We start from the raw sequence: 27,328 nt of genomic DNA, 5'->3' as shown, positions 1-27,328 counted from the left end.
GATGAAGAGCAGCGGGTCGAAGGCCGGCCGCGGCCGCAGCACGGCGAGCGAGCATAGCGCAGAGAGGAGAAGGGTGCGCACAGTCGGCGTGCGAGAGCCGACTGGTAGCACCGACGCGTAGGCCGCAAGCGAGCTCAGGCTTTCGAGCTGCACAGATGTCGATCAGCCAAGGCTTGTGAGGCAGAGCCTGACAAGACTCACGGCGAACTGCTCCTGCCGCGGCACTGCCTTGCTACTGCCGCCATTGACACGCCACAGGCCGTCGCAGCGCGACACGGCATCGAGATGCGCCGCTTGCATCATGCTTGCCAAGACGCTCCACACGTCTGCGCCCTCGTCGCGCATGAGTGGCTCGGCCATGCTCTGCGATTGGGCCACGCGGGCGAGCAGAAGGGCGAGGGCAGCGTCAAGTGCCTCGTCGAGCCCTTCGCCCGCCTGCGCGGCCCGCAGGATGCGCCACAGACGGGCCACGCCGCCCGTCGCCTGCAGACCGCGCAGGAACGGCGTGTGCGACGAAGTCGGGGCAGCTGCCTCCGCCGACGGCTCGGCATCGCCGGTGAGGCCGCACACCTGGCGCAGGACCTCGAGAGCGGCGTTGCGCCGCACCGAGAGCGAGAGCGCTGCGTCGAGGCCGGAGATGAGATACTCGAACTCGTCGTTGAAGCGCCGCTGGTCGCCCGTGGAGCGCAGGTTGGTGACAGACTTGAGCGCGAGCTGGGAGCAGGAGTCAGCCTGGCACGACCTGCGCGCCGGCTGGTTGGCTGCAAGGCTGCAGGGACTCACCTGCGTTGCGCTCTCATCCTCCTCATCTTCCTCCTCGTCACCCCATCTCCGCTTCAGCTCTGCGTAGCTCTCTCTCTGGCCCGGTGCCTTGCTTTCCCAGCCATCTCTGCGCGTCGGAGTGTTCTCCAGGCTGCTGAGGCCCGCCAGCCCAGCAGACAACCTCTGCTCAGTCTCCGCAAAGGCCGGGTCCGCCTCTGCCAAGAAGCTCCGAGCCTCGCCATAGGTGCGCCGTGCATTTGGCACTGTGGGCGCTGAGACGCCGAGCACCCGCTTTGCGGCGGCGCTGCGTCGTGGCGTGCCTTGTGAGGGAGTAGTATGCTCCGAGCGTGGCTCAGGCGAGGGCGTGCGGAAGGGCGTGCGGTCTGCTGGCTGCGGCTCGCCGGCCTGCGAACCGCTGTCCTCGTCGACTAGGAGCGGCGTCGAGCTCGCTGGCACGCCAAGCGGCTGAGACGCGCTTTCGACGTTGCCAGAGGCTGTCCGCCGCGGCGCCATACGTGCGGCGAAGCCCTTGCGCCGGCCCGACGACCCGGACGCTGCCCGCTGCAGTGCTGCCGGCACATCGAGCAGCGACTGGCTCGACGAGGCGCCGCCGCCGGGGCTCAGCTGCTCGAACAGCTGCGCCACGGCTGCCGAGAGGCCGACACGCTGCGGAGTGCTGGGTGCCACGGGTGCCGATGCCTCTCGCCGCCGTGCTGCGCGTGCTGCTGGCTTCGCGGCCGCAGGCTCAGGCTGGGAAGAGGAGAGCGGCGGCGGCGACGAGAGCAGCGACGACACGGGCGACGACGCTGCGGGCTGCGAGCCGGAGGCATGGGACGCAGCCACTTTGTTCCGGCGTGGCGTAGCCGGCGAGAGGCGTGCGGCGATGCGGGACGAGGAGGCCTGCGGCCGCGGTGCCGGCGGCGTGCGCTCGCCCTCGTCGCGCGCCGCACTGCTGGCCGAGCGCCGGCTCGACGGCGTGTCGGTGAGCGAGGCCTCGCGCGAGGCTGCGATGCGGCGCTTGCGCTGAGCCGCCAGCCTGACGCTGAAGAGCTCGGCAGTGGGCGACGTCTCGCGGCGCCGGGCGGCGGCGTCGCGGCGGGCGGCGCCGAGGCGCTCGCGTGCGGCCGATGTCTGGGCCAGCGCGGCGGGCGACGGCGTCGGGCTGCCGAGCGTCGAGGGCGAGGCGGGTGCGCCGGGCGGCGTGGCGGCGCGCTGCCGCTTGCGCGACGAGTATGTGGCGCCGCCGGCGCGCTTGACGGAGCTGAAGTCCATCGCAGGCGCCGTGGCGAGGGGATGAGGGGGCGGAGGGACGGCGCGCAGGTGTCTCGCGTGCTCGGGTGCTCGGGTGCTCCACCTGCCTCTCTCGCTGGCCGCGCGCCGCGTGCTTACGTCAGCACCTTTTTGGTCCTTCGCGCCGGGGCGGATGTGCTCTTGCTGCTGCTGGCCGGCGGCTCGCTGCCGCTCTCTACATCTCTCCCCCTCGCCCTAAGCTCTTGCTCTCCAGACATGCCTGGAGTAAAGCGCAAGGCGCAAGGCGCCAGCGCCGCTGCTGGCCCGTCGCAGCTGCCCGCACGCAAGCGGGCCGCCGCTGCGCCTGCTCGCGCCGCGTCTGACAGCGAGAGCGCCAACAGCGACTTCGACGACGGCGACGACCTCATGGCTGCAGCCTACGCCGGCGCTGGCGCAGATGACGACGACGACAGCAGCGAGGGCGAGGATGGCGACAGCGATGCGCTCATGAGGGGCACTGCGTCGGGCGCGGTGGCGGATGAGGGCTACGAGTCAGAGGGCGACGCAGACGGTTTCGAAGACCTCGAGGCCGAGGGCGCCTTTGAGGATCTCGAGGCGGAGGGAGGCGGAGATGACGACGCGAGTAATGTGGCGGCCGAGGCAGATCAGCAGCGCGACGCCATGAAGCGCAAGAGCTCGGGCCTGTACGCCATGCCGACGGCCGACGAGATGAACGAGCTGCGCGCCACGGGCGATCTCTTCCGCGACGGCGTGTTCAAGCTGCAGGTGAGCGACGCAGCGGTGTGATCAGTGATGGACTGGCCTTGCTGACTTGTCCTGCCAGATCGACGAGATGCTGCCGACGATCAGAGTCAAGCCAGACGCAAGCGCCGCGCTGGACCTCGTGCTGCAGCGCCTCAAGAAGCACCTCGACGGCCTGCCGACGCTGCCGGCCGTGCCGTTCAAGGATGCCGCAGCCTCGCTGGCCACGGCCTTTCCGCGAGCGACCAGCGTCTGCATCCCATGGCCCGGGCCGGCGCCGGCGGGCAGGCACACGTACGGCTTTGCTGCACCCGAGAACGTCGCTGTCGTGGGCTCGTGGGCGCTGCGTACGGCCGTCAAGCGGCCAGACGGCGTCGATGTGGACGTCTCGGTGCAGATGCCGTCTTCTCTCTTCTCGGCCAAGGACGCCCGCGCAGGCCGCTACGGCGCAAAGCGCGCCTTCTACCTGGCCGGTCTTGCAGCGTCCATCTCTGCGTCCAAGGAGCTGGACGTTGATCTGCGCTTTGAGCTGCTCGACGACGATGTGCGGCGGCCGATCCTGTGCCTGCATCCGCGCAAGAGTGCCGGCGAGCAAGACTTCAGCAAGGCCAAGGCCAGCATTCGACTGTTGCCGACACACGACGTATCGCTCTTCCCGCCAGCACGACTCGGTCCGCGCATCGGCAACGTCCGTGCGGACGCAGGCGGCGACGAGGAGGGCGAGATCAGCGACGAGGCGACGCCGCTCTACAATGCCAGCGTGATGGCCGACTCGCTGATGCTCGCGCATCTCATCTTCCTGCACGGCGTCGCAAAGACATGCCCGGCATTTGCCGATGCCTGCCTCTTGCTCAAGACGTGGGCCTTCCAGCGCGGGCTCGGCAGCGGCACGCGCAAGGATGCGCAGCGGCTCGGGCCGGTGGGCACTAGCCGCATCCGCTTCGTCCTCACGATGATGCTGGCGCACCTGCTGCAGGGAGAGGCGCCTACGCCCGGCGGGCGGAAGAAGGCGTCGCGTGCGAAGCTCGGCCGCAACTTCAGCAGCTACCAGCTGTTCCGCGGTGTGCTGGACTTCCTCGCTGGCACACCTTGGGACGCTTCGCCAGTCTTTATGAAGCACTTCGAAGGCCTGCCAGACCGCAGTGCCTTGATCGACCGCACGGAGTGGAGCGCGCCGGCGCTCGTCGACCCGACAGCGAGCCTCAACCTGCTCGCCTCGTTTGCAGCTGGCTCGCTTGAGCACGTCGCGGCTGAGGCCAAGGCCTCGCTTGCGCTGCTCGACCTCGGAGGCGATCACTTCAGCACTTTGTTCCTCTCCGATCGCAGCCAGCCGTCGTTTGTCTTCGACGAGGTTGCGCGGTTCCGCCTCAGCTCTGCAAGCGTGTCGGCTGCGCTCGCTGCTGATGCGGGCAGCCGGTTGGCCGCTGCCGCTCGGCTTGTTGCAAGCGTTGCGCGACGAGGCTTGGGCCGACGAGCCGCATACAGCACTGTGCTCGTCTCCGCACCACCTTCGCTCTGGGCCGTGGACGCAGAGCGGCCGAAGCAGAATGCCGACGTGCAGCTCGGAGTCGTACTCGAGCCGACTGAGGCGCTCAAGATGGTCGAGCACGGCCCCGCACCCGAAGACGCTGCTGCGGCCCAGGCCTTCAAGGACTTCTGGGGCCCGCTCGCTGAGCTGCGTCGCTTCCGGGACGGCCGCATCGTCGAGTCCGTCGTCTGGCCGAGCGCGGGCCCGTTTGCTCGCTGGCGCATTCCGAGGGACATTGTGCGCCATGTGCTGCAGCGGCACTGCAACGTCGAGGCAAAGAAGGTGCATTTCTTCGCCGAGCGCTTCTCGGGCCTGCTGGAGGTGCCGAAGGAAGTCGAGCGGCTCGCAGCGCTCGAGCCGACAGAGGCCTCGGGCTTTCAGCTCGTCCAAGCGAGCTTCCAGGAGCTGGTCAAGAACCTGCGCGCGCTCGAAGGCCTGCCGCTCTCGCTCGTCAGCGTCGTGCCGACGGCCGAGAGTCTGCGCAGCACGAGCGCCTTTGTGCCCTTCCCTCTGCGTCTCGATGCGCTCGGTACGCGTGTGCCAGACACAGCCTCGTACCTGCCGCTGCACGACATCGTGATGACGCTGGAGTCTTCGGGTCGGTGGCCCGACGACGTGCCGGCGATCCAGGCGATGAAGGCCGCATTCTACGAGAAGATGGCCGGACTGCTGCCTGAGCACATGGCCGGCTCGCGTGCATGCGTCGTGTACGATGTCGACGCTGCCACACAAGGCCCTCTGGCGGACACGAGTGCGCTCGAGATCGTAACCTCGACGGGCTTCGCCTTCCGCGCGCGCATTCACCACGAGCGCGAGCGCACGCTGCTCGAGCGCATCATCGCCTCGCGGGACGAGACGCCCGCTCGGAAGCGCGAGGCGCGCTCTGCCCTCGTGCGCTTCGCACAGCGCTTCGACTCGGCGACGCGGCATCATGCCACCGTCGCGACTCTCCAGGCACGCCTCATCGCGCTCGGCGAGGCGACACGGCTGCTGAAGCGCTGGGTCTCGGCACAGATGCTCAGCCACATCTCGCCCGAGCTGCTCGAGCTTCTCGCACTGCACGTCTTCCTGCAGCCAGGTGCACAGCCGCACAGCGCCGCTGCCGGCTTCGCTCGCACGCTGCAGACGCTCGCGACCTGGCGCTGGCGCGACGAGCCGCTGCTCGTTGCGTGTCATGCTGCCGTCGATGCACCAGAGGGCGAGGTCGTCGCGCCCAGATTCCCGCTTGAGCCGGCGGCGCAGGCGGAAAAGGCGCTCAAGACCGTGCGCTCGCAGGACCCGAGCAAGGAGACGCGCACATGGCTCATCGCCACCGAGAAGGACGTCGAGGGCACAGACTGGGCCAGCCGAGGGCCCACGGCGGCAGAAGCGCATCTGCTGCAGCAGCTCGCGGCCGGCGCCGTGCAGTATCTATCGGCCAAGAGCGCATCGCTGACCGCAGCAGACGTCATGGTGAGACGGCTCTGCGCTACTCGCACGAGCTACCTGGCTGACACTGCTCCTTTCAGGCGCTCTTCACGCCCTCGCTGGCGCACTACGATTTCGTCGTTCACCTCGACCCCTCTGCCCTGCCGCGCTACGCGCAAAGCCTGTCGTACGACGCAGCGCGGGCAGTGGCGCCTGGTGCGCCGCCGAAGAGTCGCTTCGCCAACCTGCTCGACGACGTCTCACGCCTCGGCACCAAGCCGCGAGCCGGCCTCGACGTGGGCGCCGAGTTCGCGCAGCTGCTCCTGGTGCGCCGGCAGCCCCTCTCTCTTGCCGTGCTTGCAGTCTGCTTACCGCAGCCTCTTGCAGTCGCTCTTCGACGACACGCTGCGCCTCTTCTACGACGCACACGGCGGCAGCGTCATCTGCGGGCTGTGGAACCCGTCGCTGCGCACGGCGCGGCCATTCAAGACGCTGCTCGGCTTTGCCAGCCGGCCGGCGGCCGCCGTCGACGGCAGCAAGAAGGCCAGCGTCGTGCTCGACGAGGAGGCCGTCTGCGCCGAGATCACGCGGCTGGGCGCCGGGCTGGTCACGCGCGTCGAGCGGCGCAAGACCAAGGCGCAGTAAGATGAATACACTTGCTTCAGTAGCTTCGGGCGTGACGGAGGAGACACTACGATCGAGGGCCGGCGAGGGACGAGGGCAGAGCGGGCGCGGATCAGCTGTCGTTGTGCGCACGGCGGAAGTGCAGGTGGCGCTCGTAGAACTTGAGCGTCCTCTGCGGGCACTTCTTGTATGCGACGCTGGCCGGGTACGAGAGCTCCGCGCCATCTTTGCTGCAGGATAGAGGCGTATCAGCTGCTGCCGAACGAGCGCGCCGAGGCGCATGCCAGGCGGATGACAACGCCGGCCAGGAGCACACGATGAACGCATTGCTCGTCATGCCAGCTCGCGACACTCACAACCGGATGTACGCCGACAGCTCGCCGTCCTCCGAGCGCTCGAGCGTCTCCACATTGCACTCGTTCTCCCAGTTGTCGAGCTTGTCGTACTTCTTGCGGCTGGCCGCCTCTGCCCTGCGCTTCTCTGCCTCCGCCTCGCCATCCTCATCATCCTCGTCCGCACTCTCAGCAGGCGCCGCCTCGTCGCTGCCACGTGCCTTCTTGGCAGCGCGCGGCGACGTGGCCTCCTCGTCGTCCTCCGCTGCGGCCGGCGGAGGCGACTTGCTGTGCGGACGCGGGCGCTTCTTCTCTGCGGCGCGCAGGCCGGCGACGTGCTTCAGCACCTTCGCATCCCTCGGGTCGGCACGCTTCTTCACACGTGCCCAGTACTTGCGCGTGAGCTCCGACGCCGTGGACTGGACATGACTCTGCGGCGGCGGTGTGAGCCAGGCCGCCGTCACGGCCGCCGAGCTAGCCCGCACACGCCAGCAGCGGCGGCTACCAACGGCACTCACCTCGGGCTCCCACGTGTCGTCGCTCGCCTCGTATCCCTTCCAGCGGATCTTGTACGTGAGACCGGACTGTTGGGCTGGCGTGAGCGGCAGCGGGCGGGCGAAGTGCGCACCAGGCAGCGCGGGCATGCAGCATGTGGGCGCCACGCTGGCGCAGCTGGCAGACGTTGACGCAGACGCTGGCGTGGCCCGCGGAGGCCGACGTGGCCGGCAGACGTGGCGCGGCACGACGCGTCGTCGTCCATCTCGACGCGTTCCCATCCGCGCGGCGCGTCCGCCATTCGGCGCGCGGCGCGGGCACTGGAGCAGCGGCGGCGCCGCGGCGGCGCTGCGGCACCGGAGCAGTGTAGAGCAAAGGCGCAGCGCCGGCGGCCGCTGGCCAGAAAGGCATAAAGCTGGGGCTGCGGGCGCCTCGCTCCGTTTTCCTTCACGCTCCCATCCACCACTCCCCGCCGCCCCCGCCCGCCCATCCTCCGCTCTCGCGCGCCCATCCGCCGCCCTCTCGCCCTCCCTTCCGCCCCGCCTTCGCCTCGCAAGTCGCCGCTGCCGCCGCTGCATCAAGCGCACACGCAGCGCACGCACGCTGCGCTGCTCGCTGTCCGACGCATCCATCGTGCTGCATCCGCCTGCCGCACACGGCCGGCGCCGGACGCCTGCAACTCACCGAGTCGCGGTGGTGTCGGTGGCCGAGGATCTTCTCGATCTCGTACTCGGGCTCCTCTGCACTCTCGCCGCCGTCCGAGGCGCCGGCCTCGTCGCTGGCCTCGTCGTCGTCGCTCAGCGCCAGTGCGACGGGTGCGGCCTTTGCCTGCGGCTGCGCACTGCCCTTTGCGCTGCTGGCGCGGCTGCTGCCGGGCACGCTGGCTCTGGGTGCGGCGGGCGAGTCGCTGCTGCGGCTGGAGCGCGGCATGTCGGGATGGATGGACGGACGGACGGACGGATGGATGGACGGACGGGGATGGAGAGCGGGACGCTGCCTCGCAGCCGTTGCGGCTTCATCAGGCGGCGGCGCCGACGAAGCGAGCCGCTGCCAGAGCGGGCAAGCCGCCGCGCGCGCTCCCGGCCGAGAGACGCGCCGCGCCTGCGCCGCCACGCGCGACGCGCCGCTGCGCCGCTGCGCCCACACACACCGGCGCTGCGCCCTTTCCCCGCCGTGCTCCCACGCCAGCCACCACCACCACGCGGGCCACCTCACATCACCCGAATGCCACCTCACGCCCAACGCGGCCTGCCCATCGCATGTTTCCTGCACCTGCGTGCAGCGCTTCTTTCAGCCTCAGCGGCAGCGCCAATGCCTGCGCAAGTCGCAGCGCTCATGCAGCGTCTTGGCCCGCAGCGGCATCGGGCACGCCCGCGGCTCAGCTGCGCCTGCTTCGCGGCGTCGCCATCGCCGAACACCTGCAGGCTGAGACTCGACTGCAGCTGACGTACCGCCCTCCCGCATCCGCAGAGCCTTTCTCAGAACGGCAGCTCGCCACGAACCGCACGTGCTGAACGAAAAAAGACAAGAGGACCGCCGGCAGTCAGTTCTGGTGCTGTTCGGCGGCCAGCCAGGGATGACGATGCAGAGTCTCCCTCGGCTTAGAGGTCCACCAGCAGTCAGCTTGCAGCTTAGCTGTCTGCTGCTGTTCGGCGGTCAGCCAGGGATGACGATGCAGAGTCTCCCTCGGCTTAGAGGTCCACCAGCAGTCAGTTTGCAGCTTAGCTGTCTACTGCTGTTCGGCGGTCAGCCAGGGATGCAGAGAGGCTCCCTCGGCTTAGAGGTCCGCCAGCAGTCAGTTTGCAGCTTAGCTGTCTACTGCTGTTCGGCGGTCGCCAGGGATGCAGAGTCTCCCTCGGACATGTTCGCCAGCTGTCAGCTCCAGCCTCGGCTGTTGCTGCAGTTGGGCGTCCCACGCCGAGCCGTGCGACCGCGCGAGCCCCACCAGGCTTCGCGCGGCGTCTCTGCTCGGGGCCGGCATTCTGATTGGCGTCTCTCCTTCTGTAAGTGTCGCCTGCGTCTGGGAAGCGGCGGCTGCGGCGCGAGGCACAGCGGCTAAACGTTGACAGTCATGCCCAGGCGATTCTCATCGATCTGAACGGACGGACCCGAGCTGTCTGCTGCTTTTGCAGGCTGCTGCGCACGATCAACAGCGCAAGTCGCTCGTCGCTCGAACGGCTGGCTGCCGTTCTGCCTGAGCGGCCGCAGCGCGGCAAGACACAGTGCGCGCAAGCTAGGGCCACGCTGAACTTCCTGCCTTCCGCAACAGGTACATATGCTCATCGTCAAGCACGGCGCACGCCAAGATGTTCTCGACAGATGCAGTGTGAGTCCGGTGCTGCTTCAGAACGCGCTTGGCCGCCATCCCCAACCAAAGGTCGCGTATGAGACGCCGAGGTGATCGTACGTGACGAGACTGCGGGCGAGGATTCTCTTGGTGGTATGAGTGATGCTTCGGGGCGCCTGTGGCGCTATCCCCTCCCTAAGGTGCTATATGCTGCCTGTGGTGCTATATGCTCACGAAAGCGGGCTACGAGACGCGCGAGTGATCGTAGACGGCGGGAGTAAGGATCCCTGATGGTACCGGTGCTGCAAGTTCGCCCGGCCGCCTTCGGCGGCTCGGGGTCCGGGACGCAGGAGACTCTGCGGCGGCACATCGACACGCCGCCTTGCGGCGTGTGCCGTCGCAGGCCCGGTGCCGTCTTGGGCTGCGGGCACAGACTCATGCCTCCATTGTCGGCTTGAGGATCTGGCTAACGTCACACCGAGCCCAGGGCATCAGCAACGCAAGAAGCAGGCACGACATCGCGTGTCGTGCCTGCACCGGTCGAGCTGCTCCGTCCCACAGCGTGAGTGGATTATAAGAATGCTTAGTCGGGTGGAGCGACGGCAAGCGCAGTACGAGTACTGCTGCTCTGTGTTTTGCATGGCCGCGAAGCGTGCCGTCCTCGTTGATGTATGCGCGCATGCGCCACGCGAGCTGCAGCATGCATCAAGAGACACGCGTGCGTGGCAGAAGTGACGCAGCCGCGGAGCCCGCCCGATGCCCTGCACTGCAGCTGCACAGCATCGGGATGGAGCCGCCTGATGCTCCGGCATCGGGCGGGTATATGGCGTAGATTGCTCCTCGGAGACACTTGTGTGACGTCAGGCTCGTCAGTTACAGGCGCCGTGCGGCGGGCTTCGGCTTGCGTCACGATGTGCTGGCTGACACCTCACCTAGTCTCAGGACAGCCGACGGCGAAGAAGCACGAACAATAGGCAACACGCAGAGCGGCCGGCCGACTTCCGCAGCACAGCGTCAGCACGCTCAGGCGTCGGGACTCGCAACCTTCCAACGCCGGCAAGACCCAGGCGAGTGCTCCGCCGCGTGGAACCGCTCCTCGCCGACGAGGCGCAGAAGCGCGTCGACGAGGGCACTGAGTCGCGCCGCATTCTCGAACGCCTCCTTTCCGCCGCGCTGCAGAAGTGAGTCATAGATGAACATGTGGGAAGTGATAGGCTTCGCGAAGGATGGGGACGGACGAGCGGACATGGCGAGGGAGAAGGCGGCGCAGATGGTGGGAGAGGCGGCGTAGATGGAGGAGAAGACGGCATGCTTAGATTGAGTGTGCAGCACAGCCCGCTTCTCGGTTGCGTAAAGTAGAGTGCTCTTGATTATGTGGCCGTCCCTGTCGTCGTCTAAGCAGCGTTGGCCAGGGCAAGCTTGCACTGCGACATGTTCTGCTGAGCAGACCTTGCGTATGTGGCAGTGCCGACGCGCGTGGTGCAACGAGCCGTCGATGGAGTAGCGAGCAGGAGGCTGACTCTCACCAAGCTCTCGCGCAGACAATGCGCCGGCGTCGTCGTGACGGCTACGTCAAGGCGAAGGCCTCTTCAGAAGCACGCTCCCCGCTCTCCTTCGCAACCCGCCCCCACCTTCCGCTTCCCTCACGCCTCGCGCCGCAGGCTCCCTGCGTTCGCCGCACACCACCGTCTTCACTAATCGTCTGCGCAATCTAATCGACTGTGTCTCTGAGATATCGCGAGTGGCGCTCGGCCGAGCGAGAGACGAGAGAGATCAAGCGTGACAGCGGCGATCCGAGCGGCGGCGGCTTGCGCCGCGTGAGGTAGCTGCTGGCGGCTGCGCGCCTCGGCGCGGCGGGCGGGCGCCGGCGTGGCGCCGTGCATGCCCTGCGCCACGCCGGGCGCGACGCTCGCTTTGCCTCCTCTCCACATCGATCGCCGCTCCCTTCGCCGCCCTCATCCCTCTCAGCCGGCGCTCCTGCTGCGCCAGTCTCGTCTGCCCCTCGCTCCAGCACAGCTGGGTCTCCACCGCTCGGCCGGCCTGCGCACCAGCCGCCGGACCGCACGCCCGCGCCTGCACCTCCACTCTGCCGCCGTCGCGCGGCCATCGCGCCACCATGCCGAGCCCTTCGATGCCGGCCTCGCCCGGTGCTGTACGTGTCTCGCCGCCTCGCTGCGACTCGCACCTGCTCACTGCGCGCTTCCAGATGGCATCGGCGCACTCCTCGCCCGCCTCATCGTCGCGCCTGCCCGACGACGACGACGACGACGATGCCTTTCTCTCCGACAGCGACATTGAGTTCGACGACCTCTCCTCGGCCTCGGGCTCGGCGCTCTCTGCCGACGACGACGGCGACGTCTTCATGTCCGACACTGACGCCGATGCCGATGGCGACGGCGATGCCGATGCGCCCGACGCGCGTGCCATGACCGCCGACGCCGAGGCGTGGGAGGAGCGCCACCGCGGCGTCGAGTACAGCGTGCTCGGCCCCGCGGAGCTGGAGGAGAAGCAGCTGCGCGAGCGGCGCGACGTGGCAAGCATGTTCGAGATCCAGGTGAGTGGCTTGCGAGAGTCATCGGTTCAATGTTGGCGCCGGCAGCTGGGTCCGCCAAGCGTGGCAAATGCGCCACGTCGTGTGTGTGCGCCTGGGCACGGGCTCGACTCTGCGCTAGAGTGGGCGTGTCTGCGGTCGGCAGTATCCCGGTGCATGCTCGAGGCGCAAGCGGTCTAGCGCGGCGCTGCGGTCCGCCGTTCGCAGCGAGAGCATTGCCTGTGCGCCGTGTCGTTTGCCGCGTGCAGCACTGACGCTCGTGTCCGAGCGCAGGAGACAGATGCCTCGACTCTGCTGCGCTACTTTTCCTGGAACAAGGAGCGCCTGATCGAGTCGTTCATGGAGCGGCCGGAGCACTACTCTGCCGTCGCTGGGCTCTCCACGTCTTCGCGGCCGTCTGCAGTCCAGACGCTGCACCCGCCGACGGACTTTACCTGCGAAGTCTGCTTCTCCTCGATCGAAGATGCCGGTGGCGCGAGCAGCAGCAGCAGCAAGGGCAAAGGGAAGAGCCGCGGGCCGGGCATGGAGACGCTCGCGCTCTCGTGCGGTCACCGCTTCTGCACGGCGTGCTACGCCGCGTATCTGCAGCAGAAGGTGGAGAACGAGGGCGAGAGCAGACGCATCCAATGCCTCATGGAGGGCTGCGGCATGATCGTCGACGAGAACACGGCAAAGCTCGTGCTGCAGGGCGCCACACTTGAGCGGTGAGTCTCGCTGGCGTGCTCGTGCGACCGCGTGCTGATGCTGCGCTTCAGATACACACACCTGCTCTCTCGCACCTACGTCGACGACGCGCCCACGCTGCGCTGGTGTCCCTCGCCCGGGTGCGAGAACGCCGTGTCGGCGGCGGTGCCGGCCAAGGCGCTGCGCTCCCTGGTGCCGACGGTGCGCTGCGCGTGTGGCACGGAGTTCTGCTTTGGCTGTGCCGAGGCGCCGGGCCACGAGCCGGCGATCTGCAAGGTCGCAGGCCTGTGGCTGCGCAAGTGCCGCGACGACAGCGAGACGGCCAACTGGATCAGCGCCAACACAAAGGAGTGCCCCAAGTGCAACTCGACGATCGAGAAGAACGGCGGCTGCAACCACATGACGTGCCGCAAGTGCAAGTACGAGTGGTGCTGGATCTGCGCGGGCCCGTGGTCGGAGCACGGCAACAGCTGGTACAACTGCAATCGCTTCGACGAGAAGAGCGGCACCGAGGCTCGCAGCGACCAGGCCAAGTCGCGTGCGCAGCTGGAGCGCTACCTGCATGTGAGATGCGGCTGTGCCTGCCGCCGGGCGCTCTGCTGATCCTCCCTGCGCAGTACTTCAACCGCTACGCAAACCACGAGCAGTCGGCGCGCCTCGACCGCGACCTCTACGCACGCACGGAGAAGAAGATGGAGGAGATGCAGCTCTCGTCGCAGCTGACGTGGATCGAGGTGCAGTTCCTGCGCAAGGCCGTCGACACACTCTCGGCGTGCCGCGCCACGCTCAAGTGGACGTACTGCATGGCCTTCTACCTCGAGCGCGACAACATGACGGAGCTCTTCGAGGACAACCAGAGGTGAGTGGCGGGCGGCCAGGCGCGGCAACGTGGCGTGCAGCGCTGACGGGCCCTGCAGAGACCTGGAGCGCGCCGTCGAGGACCTCTCCGAGCAGCTCGAGAAGCCCATCACCAAGGAGACGATTCCGAGCATGCGGCAGCGCGTCACGGACTGTGAGTGCATGCCGCCTCGCTGTCTGTGCGGGCGCGTGGCTGACCCTCGCTGCCAGTGACCGTCTACGTGGCAAAGCGGCGCGAGATCCTCCTCGCCGACACGGCCGAGGGCCACCGCGACGGCCGCTGGAAGTGGAGCGTGCCCATCTAGATCCACCACTGTCCGCACCGCTCTCGCCTGCCTCTCGCTCCGTCCCGCATCCGGCACCACATGCCCTCATACCTCTCCACACATTCCTCGCCGAGACGGGCGCGGCCACGTCTTGTCGCGACCCTCACATCCATACACCTCCTGTCTCCAAGCAGCACGCGCAGTGAACGACCACGACGACAGTCTGCCATCTTTCATGAGCGCGGCTTTGCCCGGTGCCTGGTGATGTGTGCTGCTGCTGAGGCCGCTGCTTCGTCGCTCCTGCGTCCTGCCGCGAGCAGCAAAGCTTGCCGGCCCGGCGGCTTACGGCCGAGTGGCAGCCGCGCCTACACGCGCTCCGCCTGCGAGCCATGCTGCGTCCAGGTCTAGCCAGCGCTGCGGCTACCAGCAGGCCCAGTGTGACAGAGGCTGAGCGTCGGGCTGCATGCGCCGGCGTGAAGCATGGGCCCTGTCTGTGGTTCGGCTGCCTTGCTCCCGCTGCTGAGGTGTGCTCGGTGCGCGGCGCTCCGGCTATGGCGGTGCCGGGGGCCGGAGCGCATCGCGCGATTCAGCATGCGGGGGAGGCGCCGGCGCTGCCGCCGCGGCGGCGCGCCCTCTGGGAGGCCACGCGCCGCGCCCACCGCGCCTTCCCGCCACTCCCTCCATGGGGCACCGCCTGCTCCGTCTCTCCCACCTCCGCACTATGGGCAAGGACCACGCCGCCGCCGCATCGCGCCTCGCCGCCGTCGGGCAGCAGCTGCGCGGCGCTGCCTCGTCGGCGGCCACCTCGGCGCCGCCCGCGTCGGAGCGGCGCGGCACGCTGCGCCTCGGCGCGTCCGTCGAGCTGCCCGTCTATGCGCCGCACGACGAGAGCCGCCTGCCGGACCAGCGCCGCCTGCTCGACCTGCACGACGCCACCGTGCGCGCACACCTCGAGTGGCTCGGTCGCAAGTACAGCCTGCGCCAGGATGCCTTGTGAGTCGCATACGTGCTGGACGGCGCGGCGGTGCTGCTCGTGCCTGTCGCTGACGCTGCCACTGCTACCGCCGCCAGCCTGATCTCGCCGCCGGGCCCGTACGCGCGGCGGCTGGCCCTTACGTTTGCCGCGCTGCTGCAGCTGCCCGTCGAGCACGTCTCGCTGCACCGCGACGTCGGCGAGGCCGAGCTCATCCAGGCGCGCAACCTCGCCGCCGGCAAGACGCTCACCTACACCGACGGGCCCGTTGTGCGTGCCATGAAGCGCGGCTCGCTGCTGATCCTCGAAGGCATCGAGCGTGCCGAGCGGGCAAGCATGCCGTTGCTGAACAATCTGATCGAGGTGCGTCTCAGCTGGCTGCCGCTGTAGCTGGTCTGGCCGCTGACGGCGCCGCGTCCCAGAATCGCGAGATGGGCCTGGCCGACGGCACTCACCTCGTGCCTGCTGCCACAATCGAGGCTGCTCGCGCTGCCGGCGGCAACACGACGTTCATTCCGGTCAGCGAGAACTTCTTCGTCATCGCCATCGGCCTCCCGTGAGTAGCACACCTGACCAGCAGCAGCCTGGCCCTCGTGCCTCTGATCCTGACGCCCGCTGGCAGGGTGCCGCCGTACAAGGGCCTGCCGCTCGACCCGCCATTCCGCTCGCGCTTCCAGGGCCGCTGGATCGAGGGCACTGTGCCGTCGGAGACGGCCATGCCGCAGGACCAGCAGGCCAAGGCGCTGAGCGATGCGCTGGCCGTGCGCTTCCGCGAGTGGGCTACGCTCGTGCGGCTGCACAGCACCGTGGCAGAGGGCGGCGAGGTGCTGCCGGCAGCCGAGCGTCTTCCCAACGTGCCCAACACGGCGCTCAGTCTCTTTGCCGACCTGGCCGCGCGCTTTCCGCCAGCACAGCCGCTGCCGATGCCGCCTGCCGTGCAGAGCAGCAGCAGCGGCGAGGAGGGCCCGCAGCTCAAGCAGCTGCCTTCGGCGCCGCCGCGAAACGGTGCGCTGCAGGTGCATGAGACGACCCGTGCACAGGTCGAGGCACGCGAGGCGCAGCAGCTCAAGAACTTCGTGGAGCGTGATGGCCGTCTGAGCGGCGACGGCACCATTGCTCCCAGCACACGCATGCTGCTCGGCGCCGGCTTTCCGATGCTCTACACGCTCGACGCGCGCCGCTACAAGCTTGCCGCCGACCTGCTCTCGGCGCTGGCGCTCGACAAGGGCATCGGCGGCGGCGGCGCCGAGGTCGAGGAGGGCAAGGGCTTCCTGGGCTACCGCATTGCCTCGATCACTCGTGCCGCACCGGACGCCGCCAACCTGACGTTCCAGCAGGAGGACGGCCGCAGCGTCACAGTGCGCGTGCCAGCCGGTCCTCTCCCCTTCGAGACGCTGCCGACGGTCAGCTTCGAGACGCCGGCCGCCGATGGCCTGCTCTTCACGCCACGTCTCGCTGGCGTGCTCACCTGCATGCTGCAGCTGCACGCTGTGGGGCGCGACGTGGTCCTGCTCCCTTCGGCGCTGGCGCTTGGCCACCTCGGCGAGGACTTCTCGCCCTCGTCGTCCTCCAGCACGTCGACGAGCATCAGCCTCTTCGCCAAGCTGCTCGGCTACGCGCACGAGGGCGTGCACTTGTGGAAAGATCTCGGCGGCAACGAGCTGATCGCACGCCGCGCCACGTCGCAGGACGGCAGTACGACGTGGCAGGCGGCGCCGCTGCTGCACGGCGCACTCGCTGGCTCGCTCGTGCACCTGGCCGGCATCGACGTGCTGGGTCCCACGCTGGGCTCACTCGCACGCCTGACGCAAGATCGCGAGGTCGAGCTGTGGGCCGGCGGCCGTGCTGCGTTGCCCGGCGCCATGCCGTCTGCCGAGAGCGGCGAAATCGGCGAAGGAACGCTGACGAGCATCAACCCGGCCTTCCGGCTCATCTGCACCGCATCGGCGCCGCGTGCCGACTGGCTCAACGAGGAGGCCTCGGCGCTCTTCAGCTTCGTCGCACCCATGCCCATGAGCGCCGCCGAGGAGCTCAAGGTGATCGTGGCGCGTTCGGGTGCGGAGCCAGCTGCGCTCAGCCAGCTCATGGACTTTGCGGGCCGCTACCGTGCGCTGGCGGCGGATCCTGCGCTGGGCCTCGATGCCTCTCGTCGCCTTGGCACCCGCTCCCTCATTCGCGTTGCCACACGTCTCGCGCGCCACAGCTCGACGGACCTGCACGACACCCTCGCTCGCACGTTGCTCATCGAGTTCCTGCCGCGCACGACAAGTACGCTTGTCCAAACAGCGCTGGCCGAGTCGGATCTGCGCAAGCGTGGCGCCGAGGGCGCCTTTCAGTATACGCCTCCGGAGCTGCTCTCGGACCCCGAGGTGCAGGATGGCCACCTGCTGTTCCGCAACATGAACGGCACGGGCGACGCTGCAGTCACGCGCATCCCGCTGTACGACGCTGCTGCCTTGGACCCCGCCGGCGTCTCGCAGATCCCGACGATGGCGCACTTCTACAACAACCCGGCTCAGTCGCTGATGCTGCGCGACATTGGCCTCGACCTGCTGAGCAACGACGTGCTGCTGATGGGCAACCAAGGCACGGGCAAGAACAAGCTGATCGACCGTCTCGCCATGCTGCTCGGCCGGCCGCGCGAGTATGTGCAGCTGCACCGCGACAGCAGCGTGTCGAGCATTCTGCAGCAGGTGCAGCTCATCGACGGACAGCTCACGTTCCTCGAGAGCCCGCTCATCCGTGCCATTCGCATCGGCCGGCTGTGCATCATCGACGAGGCAGACAAGAGCCCGGCTTCCGTCACCGCCGTCTTCAAGTCGCTGGCCGAGCGCCGCGAGCTCACGCTGCCGGATGGCCGTCGCGTGCGTCCTGCTGGCTCGCAGGGCGCCGACAACGATGTCATCGCGCACCCAGACTTCCGCCTGGTGCTTCTGGCCAACCGGCCCGGGCACGGCTTCCAGGGCTCCAACTCCCTCGGTGTCCTTGGCGAGGGCTTTGCGACGTTTGCGATCTCGAACCCGACGCACGAAAGCGAAGTCGCGCTGCTCAAGCAGGTCGGGCCGAACGTCGACGAGAAGCTGATCAAGGCGCTCGACCTGGCCTGGTGCGATCTGCGCGAGCACTTCGACCAGGGCAGCCTGCACTATCCGCTCTCCATGCGCGAGCTGATCCACATTGTGCGCCACCTCGAGCGCTTCCCGGGCGAGTCGCTCGTCGAGGTGCTGCTCAACACGCTCTCCTTCGACCTGCAGCGTCCGGAGGTCATGGAGCTCGTCACGCGCACGCTCGCACGCCGTGGGCTGAAGGTCGACGGCCTGAGCCTGGCGGCACTGCGCGAGCGCGAGGAGCAGCTGCAGAAGGAGGGCGCCGGTCGTGTTGACTACGATCCAGTCAAGGAGGGCAAGGACACGGGTCTCGACAAGCCGAAGGACGGCAAGGTCGATCCGGAAGGCAAGGAGCACACCGGCGGCAACACGTGGCGCGGCGGCACCGGCGGCCGGGACACGGCAGGTCTCGGCGGTCGTGGCGGCTACGAGCGGCTCTACACGGGCCAGGAGATCAAGCAGATCCCCGATGCGCTGAAGCGCGACGTGCCAGAGCACATCAAGGAGCAGGCGCGCCAGATGGCCAAGGAGGCGCTCGCCAAGAAGCTGGCCGAGGAAGGCCTGACGGCACACGAGGGCGCGACGCTGCAGTCGTACAAGGTCGAGCTCGCGCAGTACACCAACAACCTCGTCGCCATTCTGGACCAGGCACAGACTGCGGCGCGAGAGCGGCAGTGGCTCAAGCGGCAGGAGGAGGGCCAGCTCGACGAGTCGCGCCTCACCGACGCGCTCACGGGCGACAAGGGCGTCATGAAGCGGCGCGCCGAGCAGCCTCCGGACCCGTTTGCGCCGCAGACCAAGCCGAAGGTGAGCTGCGTCGCCTGATCCTGAGACTCCTCCGAGCTGACACGCCAGCAGCGCATCCGCATCCTCGTCGACGTGAGCGCCAGCATGTACTCGATGCAGTTCGACGGGCGCCTCGACCGCCAGCTCAAGACGGTGCTCATGGTCATGGAGGCCTTTGCGCGGACGGAGCCCGGCAAGTTCCTCTACGACGTGTGGGGCCACTCTGGCGAGTCGGCGAACATCGCGCTCGTCAAGGCCGACGCGCCGCCGGCCTCGGCCGGCGACCGATGGCGCGTGCTGCGCGACATGACGAGCATCACGCAGGTGAGTGGCGGGCGCTGCTGCTGCGGCGCGCGCTGCAGCGGCTGAATCTCTTCTCGCTGCAGTACACCATGAGCGGCGACTCGACGCTCGAGAGCATCCGCTGGGCCTGCCGGGACATCGTGAAGCAGGAGGCGGACGACTACTTTGTCATTGCCCTGTCTGGTGCGTGGCCGAATGCTCGCGCAACTGGATGCTGCCGCTGACGAGCTTGCACAGACGCCAACCTCGGACGCTACGGCATCACGACCGACGAGCTGTCGCGCGCGCTGCGCAGCTCTGACAAGGTCAAGGGCAGCATCATCTTCCTCGACACGCGCGAGGGCCGCCAGGCGGCGCCGCAGATGCCCGGCGTCGGCTACAGCGTGACGGATCTGCGCGAGCTGCCGGCGACGTTCGCAAGTCTGCTCGAGGCGGCACTGGATGATTAGACGGAGAGCGTGCGGAATGCATAGATGCGTGACGTGCGGCTCCCGATGTGACCGCTTGCTCCTATGCGCCGGACAGCAGACAGCAGGTCGGCCGCGACGTGGCTGTCGCTGGAGGGCTGACACGATGCGCTGCAGTCCGGACGGCACCTGCTCTATTGATGCTCCTTCTCCTCCGGAATGCTTGGCGACGGCGGCGCACTCCATCCTTCGCGCGGGCTGCGAGGCGAAGCCGGCTGCGGAGGATACGAGGGCAGCTCCGCTCCGAGGCCCGGCGATGGTGATCGCGCAGATCTGCCAGGCGAGCTTGACAGAGTGCCCGGCCTGAGTGCTGGCGACGAAGGCAGAAAGACGCCCGACGACGGACGCATATTCGGCGATGAGGACCCGGCGAGCATCGGACTGGACGGTGCCGCGACGCCGCCGTTGGCCACAGCCTGCAGAGCCGCAGCGGCCTTGGCGGCGTCGCGTCTTGCCGCTGGCGAGTCTGGGTCGTTGATCAGAAGCGACATGCGGGCGCCAGGCAGTGCCGAGCTGCTAGAGCGCGGCGTGCGGCGGCCGGCGACGAGGGTGGCGCCGCTGGCACCGCTCGGTGAGGCAGCAGGCGAGTCCTGGCCCGAGACCCGCCGAGCCATCGGCCCTGAGCGCAGCGTGCGCGCCGTCGCCAGCGATGTGGCAGGCTCGACGGGAGCAGCGGCCGCGGCTGGTGCTGCAGCCGGCGAGGCAGCGGCGCTCCATGCTGTGCGCTTCGATGCTAGAAAGGAGCCAAAAGAGCCGAACGCTGCGCGAACTTGCGTGCTCGCTTGTGCAGCAGCAGCAGTGGCCTGCGCTTGCAAGTCTGCTGCGGCCGGACCCGACGAGGCAGATTGGCTGGTGCGTGGAGTCGTCCCGTCCGGCGAGCCTCTCTCAGATCCAGCCTCGCTCGATCCGTTTGTGGGCCCGGCATTCGCGGCCTTGGCAGCGGCGGCCGCCTCGGCCTTGGCCAGCTGTTCCCGGCGGATGCGTGCCAGGTCGCTGCCGAGCTTGTTGGCGAACTTCCACGCCGTCGCCGAGCCGCTCGTGATGGCGGCGCCGATGGCTTCGCGAGTGGGCGCCAGCTGCTCCTCGAGATGCAGGTCGTGCAAGCCCGCAGTAACGCGCAGTCCGACGTCTTCGAGCGCAGAGACCTTGCCCTCGCACGGGTGCTGAACGAAGGATGGCGTCAGCGCACGTCAGATGACTTCGTCGACGATCGTCTGCTCACCTTGTGCTCGAAGAGATCGAAGACCATCGGATCTGTCGCGTCGTCCCAGATCTCGTACGCAGCTGTGCGCTTGAAGGCAGCGATGAACTCGGTACCGAAGGCCGCAGCCGCTGCAGCATCTGGCGCGAGCGTGAGCCGGCTGTGTCGTGATCGCAGCACAAACAGACGCACCAGGTGCATAGATGGACAGGTCGCTCTTCTCGCCCTTGGTCAGGAAGTCGGTGTACTTGACCGTGGAGAGCAAGGAGCAGATGTAGTCCTCGAACTTTGACCTGAGGTAGTCGTCGCTGCCGAGGTATCTGCGCAGCGTCAGCGAGACCGCGGCCAGAGCTGCCAAGCGCGACGCACTGCATGGTGGAGGGCCGTGTCGGATCGTCGACGTTCCATGTGTCTGTCACGACGTTTACCAGCTCGTCCATCCACTTGCGGTCGGCAGGCGTGAGGTTGATCGCCGCCTGCAGCCTCGGATCTGCGCCGACGAACTCGAGCGATGTGTGTTCGAGCTGCGCAGCATCCTGTCAGTCGCTGCTCTGTCAGGCTGGAGAAGATGCCCACATCGACGATGACGTCCGTGCCACACTCCTTTTGCTGCTTGAAGATGCTGTTCGTCGTGCCGACCAGGAAGCTCTTGGCGCTGCTGGCCAGGTCGATCTGCTGCAGTGGCAGGTACGGCTGGAAGAATGCGCCCTGCACAAGCGCTTCGTGTCAGCGTCAGGGGCCAGCAGCCGCATGCAGTGGCACGCACCTTGCCGAACAGATCCAGCGGCAGGCCCATGAATCGCAGCATGCTCTTCTTGTCCGACGTCTTGAGGCTCTCGGCCTTGTTCCGGCGCCCGTTGCTCGAGTCGAGCAGCGGCGAGCCGGCGTCGGCAAGGCTGAGGAGCAGGTTCGGCACCATCGACACAAGGCTATACTGATACGTGCAGAGCCGCTCGACCGGATAGCCGAAGAACATGATCTGCGTGGCATGCGTCAGGCACTGCTCGGCAGCTGGGCCCGGCACGCTCACCTTGCGCTGCAAGAGCAGCAGCTTGAGCAGCATGAGCGTCTTGAAGCGCCACTTGTATACGAGCTCCCGCAGACTCGTGCCTGCGCGATGTCAGCTGTTGCGTGCTGAGGTGCCTCTCTGCATCCGCACTGACCCATGTACATGTTGCCCTCCCACTCCGCCTCGCGCTCCTTCTCGCGCTCGCGCTCGCCTGCGTCTTCGGGCGCACCACTGTCGCTGCCGCCGGCGAGCAGCGGCGAGCGGCGCCAGGCGCCAAGCCCTTCCTCGAGCGTGCCCCAGAAGTCCTCGAGGATGTGCTTGTCGGAGAGGTCGCCCTGCGCGAAGAAGGCGCGCGTCACGATGCCCAGCTTCTCGCGAATCGGCCCGAAGATTGGCTGCCAGGCGACACATCAGCTGCGTGTGCAGGACGGACGCACTCTAGATGCAGCCAGAATCGCTGCCGTCCTCAAGACATTGCCGCTACACCGCACCCGACCAGTTCGCCAGCGCACCCGGCGACCCGTCACCGACAGATCCGGCACTCACCTCACGCGCCAGCACGACGACGGCCTTCTGCACCGTCCCGCGCGTCACTTCCTTGCCCTTATGCGTCAGCAGACTGCTGGCTATCTGGCGATTGCAGCTGATGCCGAACACCGTGTGCGGATGCAGTGCGGGCGCGAGCAGGTGGAAGTGGCAGAAGTCCTCGTCGGACTGCCAGCGGCGGCGTCAGTGTGCCGCAGCGGCGCTGCACCAGACGCAGCACGCACCAGATGCGAGCCGTCCGGCAGCGCGAGGAACGGCAGCGAGGCGAGAATGTCGGCGTCCTGCGCCAGGGCTTCGGGCACGGTGAACTCGACCTGCGGGCCGACGAGGTGGTTGAAGTCGACGACGGCTAGGCCGAGGATGACGGGCGCAGCCGCGGCGGCAGACGTCGAGCCGGCAGAGAGCGCCGAGTAGCTGCTGTAGCTGCTCGAGAAGCGCGAGAGCGGCGGCGGAGCGGGCGGCGAGAGGATCTCGGCAGCGGGCGCGAGCCGGGCCGCCGAGGTGGAGGATGCCGCAGCAGCAGGCTCGGGCTGGCCCAGCTCGGGCGGCGCTGCTGCAGCTGAGTTGCGCTCTGGCGGCAACGTCTCAGCGGCGCTGCGCGCTGCGAGCGGCGAGGGCGGGATGACATGCTGCGCAAAGCCGAGCCCGGCGAGCGGGGCCGGCAGCTCGGGCGGCGGCGTCGCAGGCGGCGAGGCGGACATGCCGGCGCAGCGGATGCCGGCAGGGCTCAGCCAGCAGTGGCTCGCAGGGGTGACAGGCAGCGAGCGGGCGCAGCAACACGAGCAGGCAGATGGGGATGAAGAGCTGCGGAGCGAAGCGGCGGGTGGATGGAGACGCGAGGCAGGAAGGACGAGGCGCGCCGGCCGCGCGCGCGCGCCAGAGGTTGCCCGCATCCCATGCCGCCTCGCGCCTGATCAGGCTCGACGCGACCCGACTCTCGCATGCCTGATTCGGATCGAGATTGGCGCGTCGGGGGACGCGGCCGCCGCCGCGCGGACCCCGCGCGGCGCAACACCACCTCTGCCTGCTGTGCTGCCTCTGGCCGCACGCCTCACGGTCATCAGCGCACGACCGCAGCGCCGGACGAGGGAGCAAGACGGAACTGCGAAGCTGAGCGGTGGCGCTCGAGTGCGTGGCGGCCCGCGCCGTTCAAGGCGCTCGACTCGGACGCTGACTCTGCCTAGGCCCGAGCGCGCGCGCGCGCCGCGCGGAAGCAGCACGAGCTGCTTCTGCGGAGCATGTCGCCTGCATTGCGTTCTCACGTCTACTCGCCCGATTGGGCTTCTCCGCCTCCTGCCGCTCCGGGCTGCCGCCAGTCTCCGACGCCGTTGGTCTACCGGCGCGGGCAAGCTGCATGCTGCACTCGAGTCGAGTCGAGTGCTGCGCTCTGGTGCGGGTGCGGCGGAGGACTCGACTCGCGAGTCGTCGCTCGTGCGGCCGCCTGCGGCTCTGTTGCCGCACGCTTTGCCCCCGCCTCGCGCTCCTCGCATCGCTGCTTCTCACCACCACACCTCTCTGTCTCCTTCCTCGCCAAGCCAAGCCCCATCCTCCCACGCCGCCGCATGCCGCCGATCAACACGATCAACAAGAAGAGTGCAGGATGGAAGGTGATGCAGCAGTCGCTGCGCCGCCGCCCGCTCGAGCCCGTGCAGCAGCAGCAGGAGCCTCTGTCAGAGCCGGAGGAGCGCAAGCGGGCCCGCAGCCCCGTCTCGGCGTCGGCCTCGGCGTCCTCGTCAACGACTCATTTTGAGCAGCATGCCGAGAACTCTGTTGGCGTCGTCAATGGCAGCTATAGGCCCGTCTTGGCTGCAAGGGACCGAGCTGAGCAGCTGCGGCAGGTCGACGCTGAGAGGCAGCGGGCATTGCATCAGCTGGAGATCGAGACGCAGGCGCGCCAGAGGGAGACTGAGCTGCGCATGAAGGCGCAAGCAGGTGAGTGCAGCTTGATTTGCGGTGTGATGGCAAGGCGTACATGTGCAACGACAGCAGCAGCATGCCGATAGGGCTATGAGAGCGGCAGCAGAAGCTGAGGCAGAGGTGGATGCGGACGCGCCGCCAGCAGGCGGCGCGTTGGTTGGGTTGGTCATGTGCGCAGCTGCTTCTCCTCTCTGACGCCGACCTCCATACGCTTCCAGAGCTCGAGGTCATGAAGGAGGAGCGCAAACAAGAGCGCCGGCGCCACGAGGAGGGACGCAAGGAGGAGCGCCAGCGCCACGAAGAAGAGCGCAAGCAAGAGTCCCAGCGCCACGAGGAGGAGCGCAAGGACGAGCGTCAGCGCCACGCGGAAGAGCGCAAGGAGATCCTGCGCCTCGTCACTGCTCGTGACGCAGCAGCAGCGCCACCCAGCAGATGGCGCCGTGCCAGCCTCGCTATGCGCGGCGCAGGCGACCTTCTGCGCGATGGCGTCGAGCTCTACACAACCGTCGAGCACCTTGCGCGCAAGTGCTCGTCTAACGAGCACCTTGCGCGCACGTACTCTAACCCTTCCTAGATGTGGCACCTCCTTTCTCCAGCCCGCATCTTGTTGTTCCCTTCATTCATACCCCTCTCTCCTACACACATACCTTACTTCTCGGACCACACATGAATACACCTATCATAGAGCGATGCGATTGAGGAAGAGCAGATCGCAGGACAGCTTCGCTCTCGCGCAGCAGCGAGCTGCCGGCCGTGGCGAGCCGCTAGGCCTCCTCGTCCTTGTAGTTGGCCATCGGGTCCTCGTACTTGGTGCTCGCCATGCGGTACGCCTCGAGCTGCTCCTCGGTGACGCTGCGAGCGGCGGGCGTGAGCGCACGACGACGACGACGACTGCTGTCGCGCAGCACTTACTCTGCGTCCTGGGCGCGCAGCGAGGCGTGCTTGTCGTTCTTGCTGCGGATCGCCTCTGCCTCGCTGAGCCAGTCCGGCTTGCTCTTGCTGCTGCGCTGCTCCTCGCGGCTGCCCTTCTCCCTGCGCAGCGCCTCCTTGAGCTTCTCCTTGTCCAGCCGAGCCGAGACGTCGCCCTCGCCCATGTGCTTCGCCGGCCGGTAGCCCTCGACGGCGCTCTTCTTGCTCTTCTCGCGCGACGAGGCGTGCCTGCGGCTGCGCTTGCGCTTGCGCCGCGAGTCGTCGCTGCTGCTGCTGCTGCTGCCGCTGCTGCTGCTTGACGAGTCCGAGCCACTCGACGAGCTGCCTGAGCTGGATGTCGATGACGAGCGTGCCCGACGCTTCGAGCCTGACGCACGCGCATCGCTCTCGCGGCCCTTGCCCTTCTCCTTGCTCGCCTCGGGCTGCTTTGCCTTGCCGGTGAGCAGGCCTGCGCTGGCGGCGACGGCCTCGATGCCCGCCTTGCCCGTGCAGTACGAGTTGCGCACCGTCGAGTGGCAGCAGTCGTAGCCGTACTTGCCCGTCTCTGCGTCGAAGAATGTCGCCCACGGCTTCGTGTGGTTGCCGTCGTAGACTGCGACACGGCGTCAGTGGAGCGTGATGCTGTGCGCGTCGCAGTCAGACTCACGCTGCGGCCGCTCGAGCTCGCTTGCCGGCACGGCTGTGACGCGGTGCATCGGGCGCACAGGCTGGCCGGTGCGGCTGTACTCGACGTACTCCTCCGTCTGGCCGCTGAGCAGCTCCTTCGGCACGTTGTCGAAGTGCTCGGCGCCGCCGTAGCGCTCGAGAATGCTGCCCTTTGTGCTCTCGCGCAGCTTCTCCTTCTTCTGCGTGTACTCGCGGTGCTGCAGCTCGTTGACGGTCGGGTTCGCCTGCAGGTGCACGTCGTTGCCGCGTGCCTCGGACTGCCAGGCGAAGAGCTGCAGCTGCTGCATCTTGAGCGTGTCGCCCTGTGCGCGCTGGAAGTTGTCGCCGGCGAACTCGGCCTGGATGGAGGGTCAGCATTGCCGGCCGAGGCGAGCGACGACGGCCAGCGAGCACTGCAGCAACTCACGTCCTCTGGCCGCACGCTCGGGTCGGGCGCCTCGCGCATGCTGCGCGTCTTGGGGTCGTAGTAGGCCGAGTCGAGGTCGAGGTTGTAGAGGTACTTTGCGCGGTCCTCGCGGATGCGTAGATTGCGCTGCGTGATGCGCGTGTCGGTGTTGATCTTCTGCCCGGGCATGTTGGCCTTCTCCGTGTACTTGTCCTCGTCGTCGTCGTCCGAGTCGGAGCTGCCGAAGCCGTCCTCGCCGCTGCGCTTCTTCTCCTTCTTGGCCAGCTTCTTGGCCGCGCCCACGTCGCTGCTCGTCTGCTGGTCGAGCGCCTCCTCGCGCAGGCGCCGCCGCTCCGCCTCGACGGCCTCGTACTCGGCGAGCACGCGGCGGTGCTCGGCCGGGTCGTAGCCGGCCCAGCGGTCGCGCTTCGAGTCGTAGTCCTCGGGCCCGCCGCGCGCCACCACCTCGTCGGGCGCAATGTCGCGGCCCGTCCAGCGTGCGCCCTTGCGGCGCGGACGCTCGAGGCAGTCGCGCGTCTTGTGCGACATGGCGCCGCAGTTCTCGCACGCACCCTTGCGGAACTTGGTCGCCGCCTGCACCTTCTGCCCCCGCAGCGCCGCCGAGTCGAGGCCCGGGCGTACCTTGCCGTCGTCGGGCTTCTTCTGGTGCTTCAGGCCTGCACGGCCGGGCGTCTGGTCGAGGTACCATGGCGCCTTGGACCTGCGATGCGGTGCAGCCTCGTCAGAGACAGCAGCGACGGCCGCGAGCATGTGTGCAGCAGGCGGAGCGAGCAGCCCTGCTGTGCCAGTCGTTCGGCGAGCCGACGCTGCAGCCGCCAGAGTGGAGCTCGGGCGCGGGCAGCAGCGATAGCGCCGGCACGCTGGCCGAGCAGCACCACGACGCTCTGCAAGCTCCTGCTGCTCCGCTATGCGCTGCCGGTGCGACTCACATGTACTCGGGAATGTGCGGGTTGATGGCATTGCCGTCGGCGTCGATCTCGGGCGCGGCCGTGCCGGCCTTGCGTGCGGCATCGAGGTCCTTCTGGCGGCGGTACTCCTCGCGCGAGAGCTTGCCGGACATGCTGGGCGTGCGGCGTGGGGTGTGGCGAGCGGGTGCGAGAGACGAGGTGCCGCAGACGGCGGCGGAGCAGATGTGGAGCGAAGCGAAGCAGGAACGGCGCGCGGCTCGGTCGAGGCGCGAGGTGTGCTCAGCGCACAGCGGCGCGGCGCTGCCTGCCTGCTGCGCCTCGAC

At 68.1% G+C, this 27,328-nt stretch overlaps 10 protein-coding genes across 10 annotated transcripts; 6 read left to right on the top strand and 4 right to left on the bottom strand.

The window, feature by feature from the left end:
* The first annotated feature begins 2,227 nt into the window (after window positions 1-2,227).
* On the top strand, window positions 2,228-6,348 carry FA09DRAFT_317491 (Nrap-domain-containing protein). Its single transcript, XM_025740877.1, has 3 exons — window positions 2,228-2,778; window positions 2,837-5,734; window positions 5,791-6,348. Exons 1-3 carry the CDS (start codon window positions 2,269-2,271, stop codon window positions 6,337-6,339), a joined length of 3,957 nt encoding a protein of 1,318 aa, XP_025599023.1. The 5' UTR covers window positions 2,228-2,268; the 3' UTR covers window positions 6,340-6,348.
* Window positions 6,349-6,425: 77 nt separating this feature from the next.
* Window positions 6,426-8,070, bottom strand: FA09DRAFT_338038 (hypothetical protein; the record flags this gene model as incomplete). The annotated part of the gene is made up of 4 exons (XM_025744054.1): window positions 6,426-6,543; window positions 6,670-7,076; window positions 7,164-7,229; window positions 7,825-8,070. 4 exons carry the CDS (start codon window positions 8,068-8,070, stop codon window positions 6,426-6,428), a joined length of 837 nt encoding a protein of 278 aa, XP_025599022.1.
* A 654-nt stretch (window positions 8,071-8,724) lies between these two features.
* On the top strand, window positions 8,725-9,643 carry FA09DRAFT_250075 (hypothetical protein). The gene is made up of 2 exons (XM_025739690.1): window positions 8,725-9,143; window positions 9,220-9,643. The coding sequence occupies exons 1-2, from the start codon at window positions 8,982-8,984 to the stop codon at window positions 9,526-9,528; spliced, it is 471 nt and encodes a 156-aa protein (XP_025599021.1). The 5' UTR covers window positions 8,725-8,981; the 3' UTR covers window positions 9,529-9,643.
* A 604-nt stretch (window positions 9,644-10,247) lies between these two features.
* FA09DRAFT_250137 (hypothetical protein) lies at window positions 10,248-10,963 on the bottom strand. The gene has a single exon (XM_025739691.1). The coding sequence runs from the start codon at window positions 10,735-10,737 to the stop codon at window positions 10,366-10,368; it is 372 nt and encodes a 123-aa protein (XP_025599020.1). The 5' UTR covers window positions 10,738-10,963; the 3' UTR covers window positions 10,248-10,365.
* Window positions 10,964-11,852: 889 nt separating this feature from the next.
* Window positions 11,853-13,825, top strand: FA09DRAFT_296181 (putative ariadne-1 protein; the record flags this gene model as incomplete). The annotated part of the gene is made up of 6 exons (XM_025740155.1): window positions 11,853-11,981; window positions 12,252-12,682; window positions 12,734-13,226; window positions 13,280-13,521; window positions 13,580-13,674; window positions 13,731-13,825. The coding sequence occupies 6 exons, from the start codon at window positions 11,853-11,855 to the stop codon at window positions 13,823-13,825; spliced, it is 1,485 nt and encodes a 494-aa protein (XP_025599019.1).
* Window positions 13,826-14,507: 682 nt separating this feature from the next.
* FA09DRAFT_338036 (hypothetical protein) lies at window positions 14,508-19,404 on the top strand (the record flags this gene model as incomplete). The annotated part of the gene is made up of 7 exons (XM_025744053.1): window positions 14,508-14,779; window positions 14,858-15,122; window positions 15,182-15,315; window positions 15,382-18,673; window positions 18,725-18,976; window positions 19,039-19,138; window positions 19,193-19,404. 7 exons carry the CDS (start codon window positions 14,508-14,510, stop codon window positions 19,402-19,404), a joined length of 4,527 nt encoding a protein of 1,508 aa, XP_025599018.1.
* FA09DRAFT_329243 (hypothetical protein) lies at window positions 19,193-22,925 on the bottom strand. Its single transcript, XM_025742095.1, has 10 exons — window positions 22,403-22,925; window positions 22,179-22,346; window positions 21,787-22,027; window positions 21,654-21,733; window positions 21,390-21,602; window positions 21,200-21,331; window positions 20,993-21,147; window positions 20,816-20,943; window positions 20,645-20,763; window positions 19,193-20,585 (listed from the first exon to the last, which is right to left on the bottom strand). The coding sequence occupies exons 1-10, from the start codon at window positions 22,877-22,879 to the stop codon at window positions 19,557-19,559; spliced, it is 2,742 nt and encodes a 913-aa protein (XP_025599017.1). The 5' UTR covers window positions 22,880-22,925; the 3' UTR covers window positions 19,193-19,556.
* A 200-nt stretch (window positions 22,926-23,125) lies between these two features.
* FA09DRAFT_249744 (hypothetical protein) lies at window positions 23,126-24,478 on the top strand. The gene is made up of 2 exons (XM_025739689.1): window positions 23,126-23,306; window positions 23,363-24,478. The coding sequence occupies exon 2, from the start codon at window positions 23,417-23,419 to the stop codon at window positions 24,179-24,181; it is 765 nt and encodes a 254-aa protein (XP_025599016.1). The 5' UTR covers window positions 23,126-23,306; window positions 23,363-23,416; the 3' UTR covers window positions 24,182-24,478.
* On the top strand, window positions 24,112-24,942 carry FA09DRAFT_329242 (hypothetical protein). Its single transcript, XM_025742094.1, has one exon. The coding sequence runs from the start codon at window positions 24,220-24,222 to the stop codon at window positions 24,667-24,669; it is 450 nt and encodes a 149-aa protein (XP_025599015.1). The 5' UTR covers window positions 24,112-24,219; the 3' UTR covers window positions 24,670-24,942.
* Window positions 24,860-27,157, bottom strand: FA09DRAFT_338033 (hypothetical protein; the record flags this gene model as incomplete). Its single annotated transcript, XM_025744052.1, has 5 exons — window positions 24,860-24,947; window positions 25,008-25,617; window positions 25,672-26,029; window positions 26,098-26,797; window positions 27,027-27,157. 5 exons carry the CDS (start codon window positions 27,155-27,157, stop codon window positions 24,860-24,862), a joined length of 1,887 nt encoding a protein of 628 aa, XP_025599014.1.
* Window positions 27,158-27,328: the final 171 nt, after the last annotated feature.

This window comes from Tilletiopsis washingtonensis, assembly GCF_003144115.1.
Source record: "Tilletiopsis washingtonensis strain MCA 4186 unplaced genomic scaffold FA09scaffold_8, whole genome shotgun sequence".
Classification (NCBI taxonomy): domain Eukaryota; kingdom Fungi; phylum Basidiomycota; class Exobasidiomycetes; order Entylomatales; genus Tilletiopsis; species Tilletiopsis washingtonensis.
The sequence above is the reverse complement of the archived record's forward strand: the minus strand, read 5'-3'. Positions and strand labels throughout refer to the sequence as shown.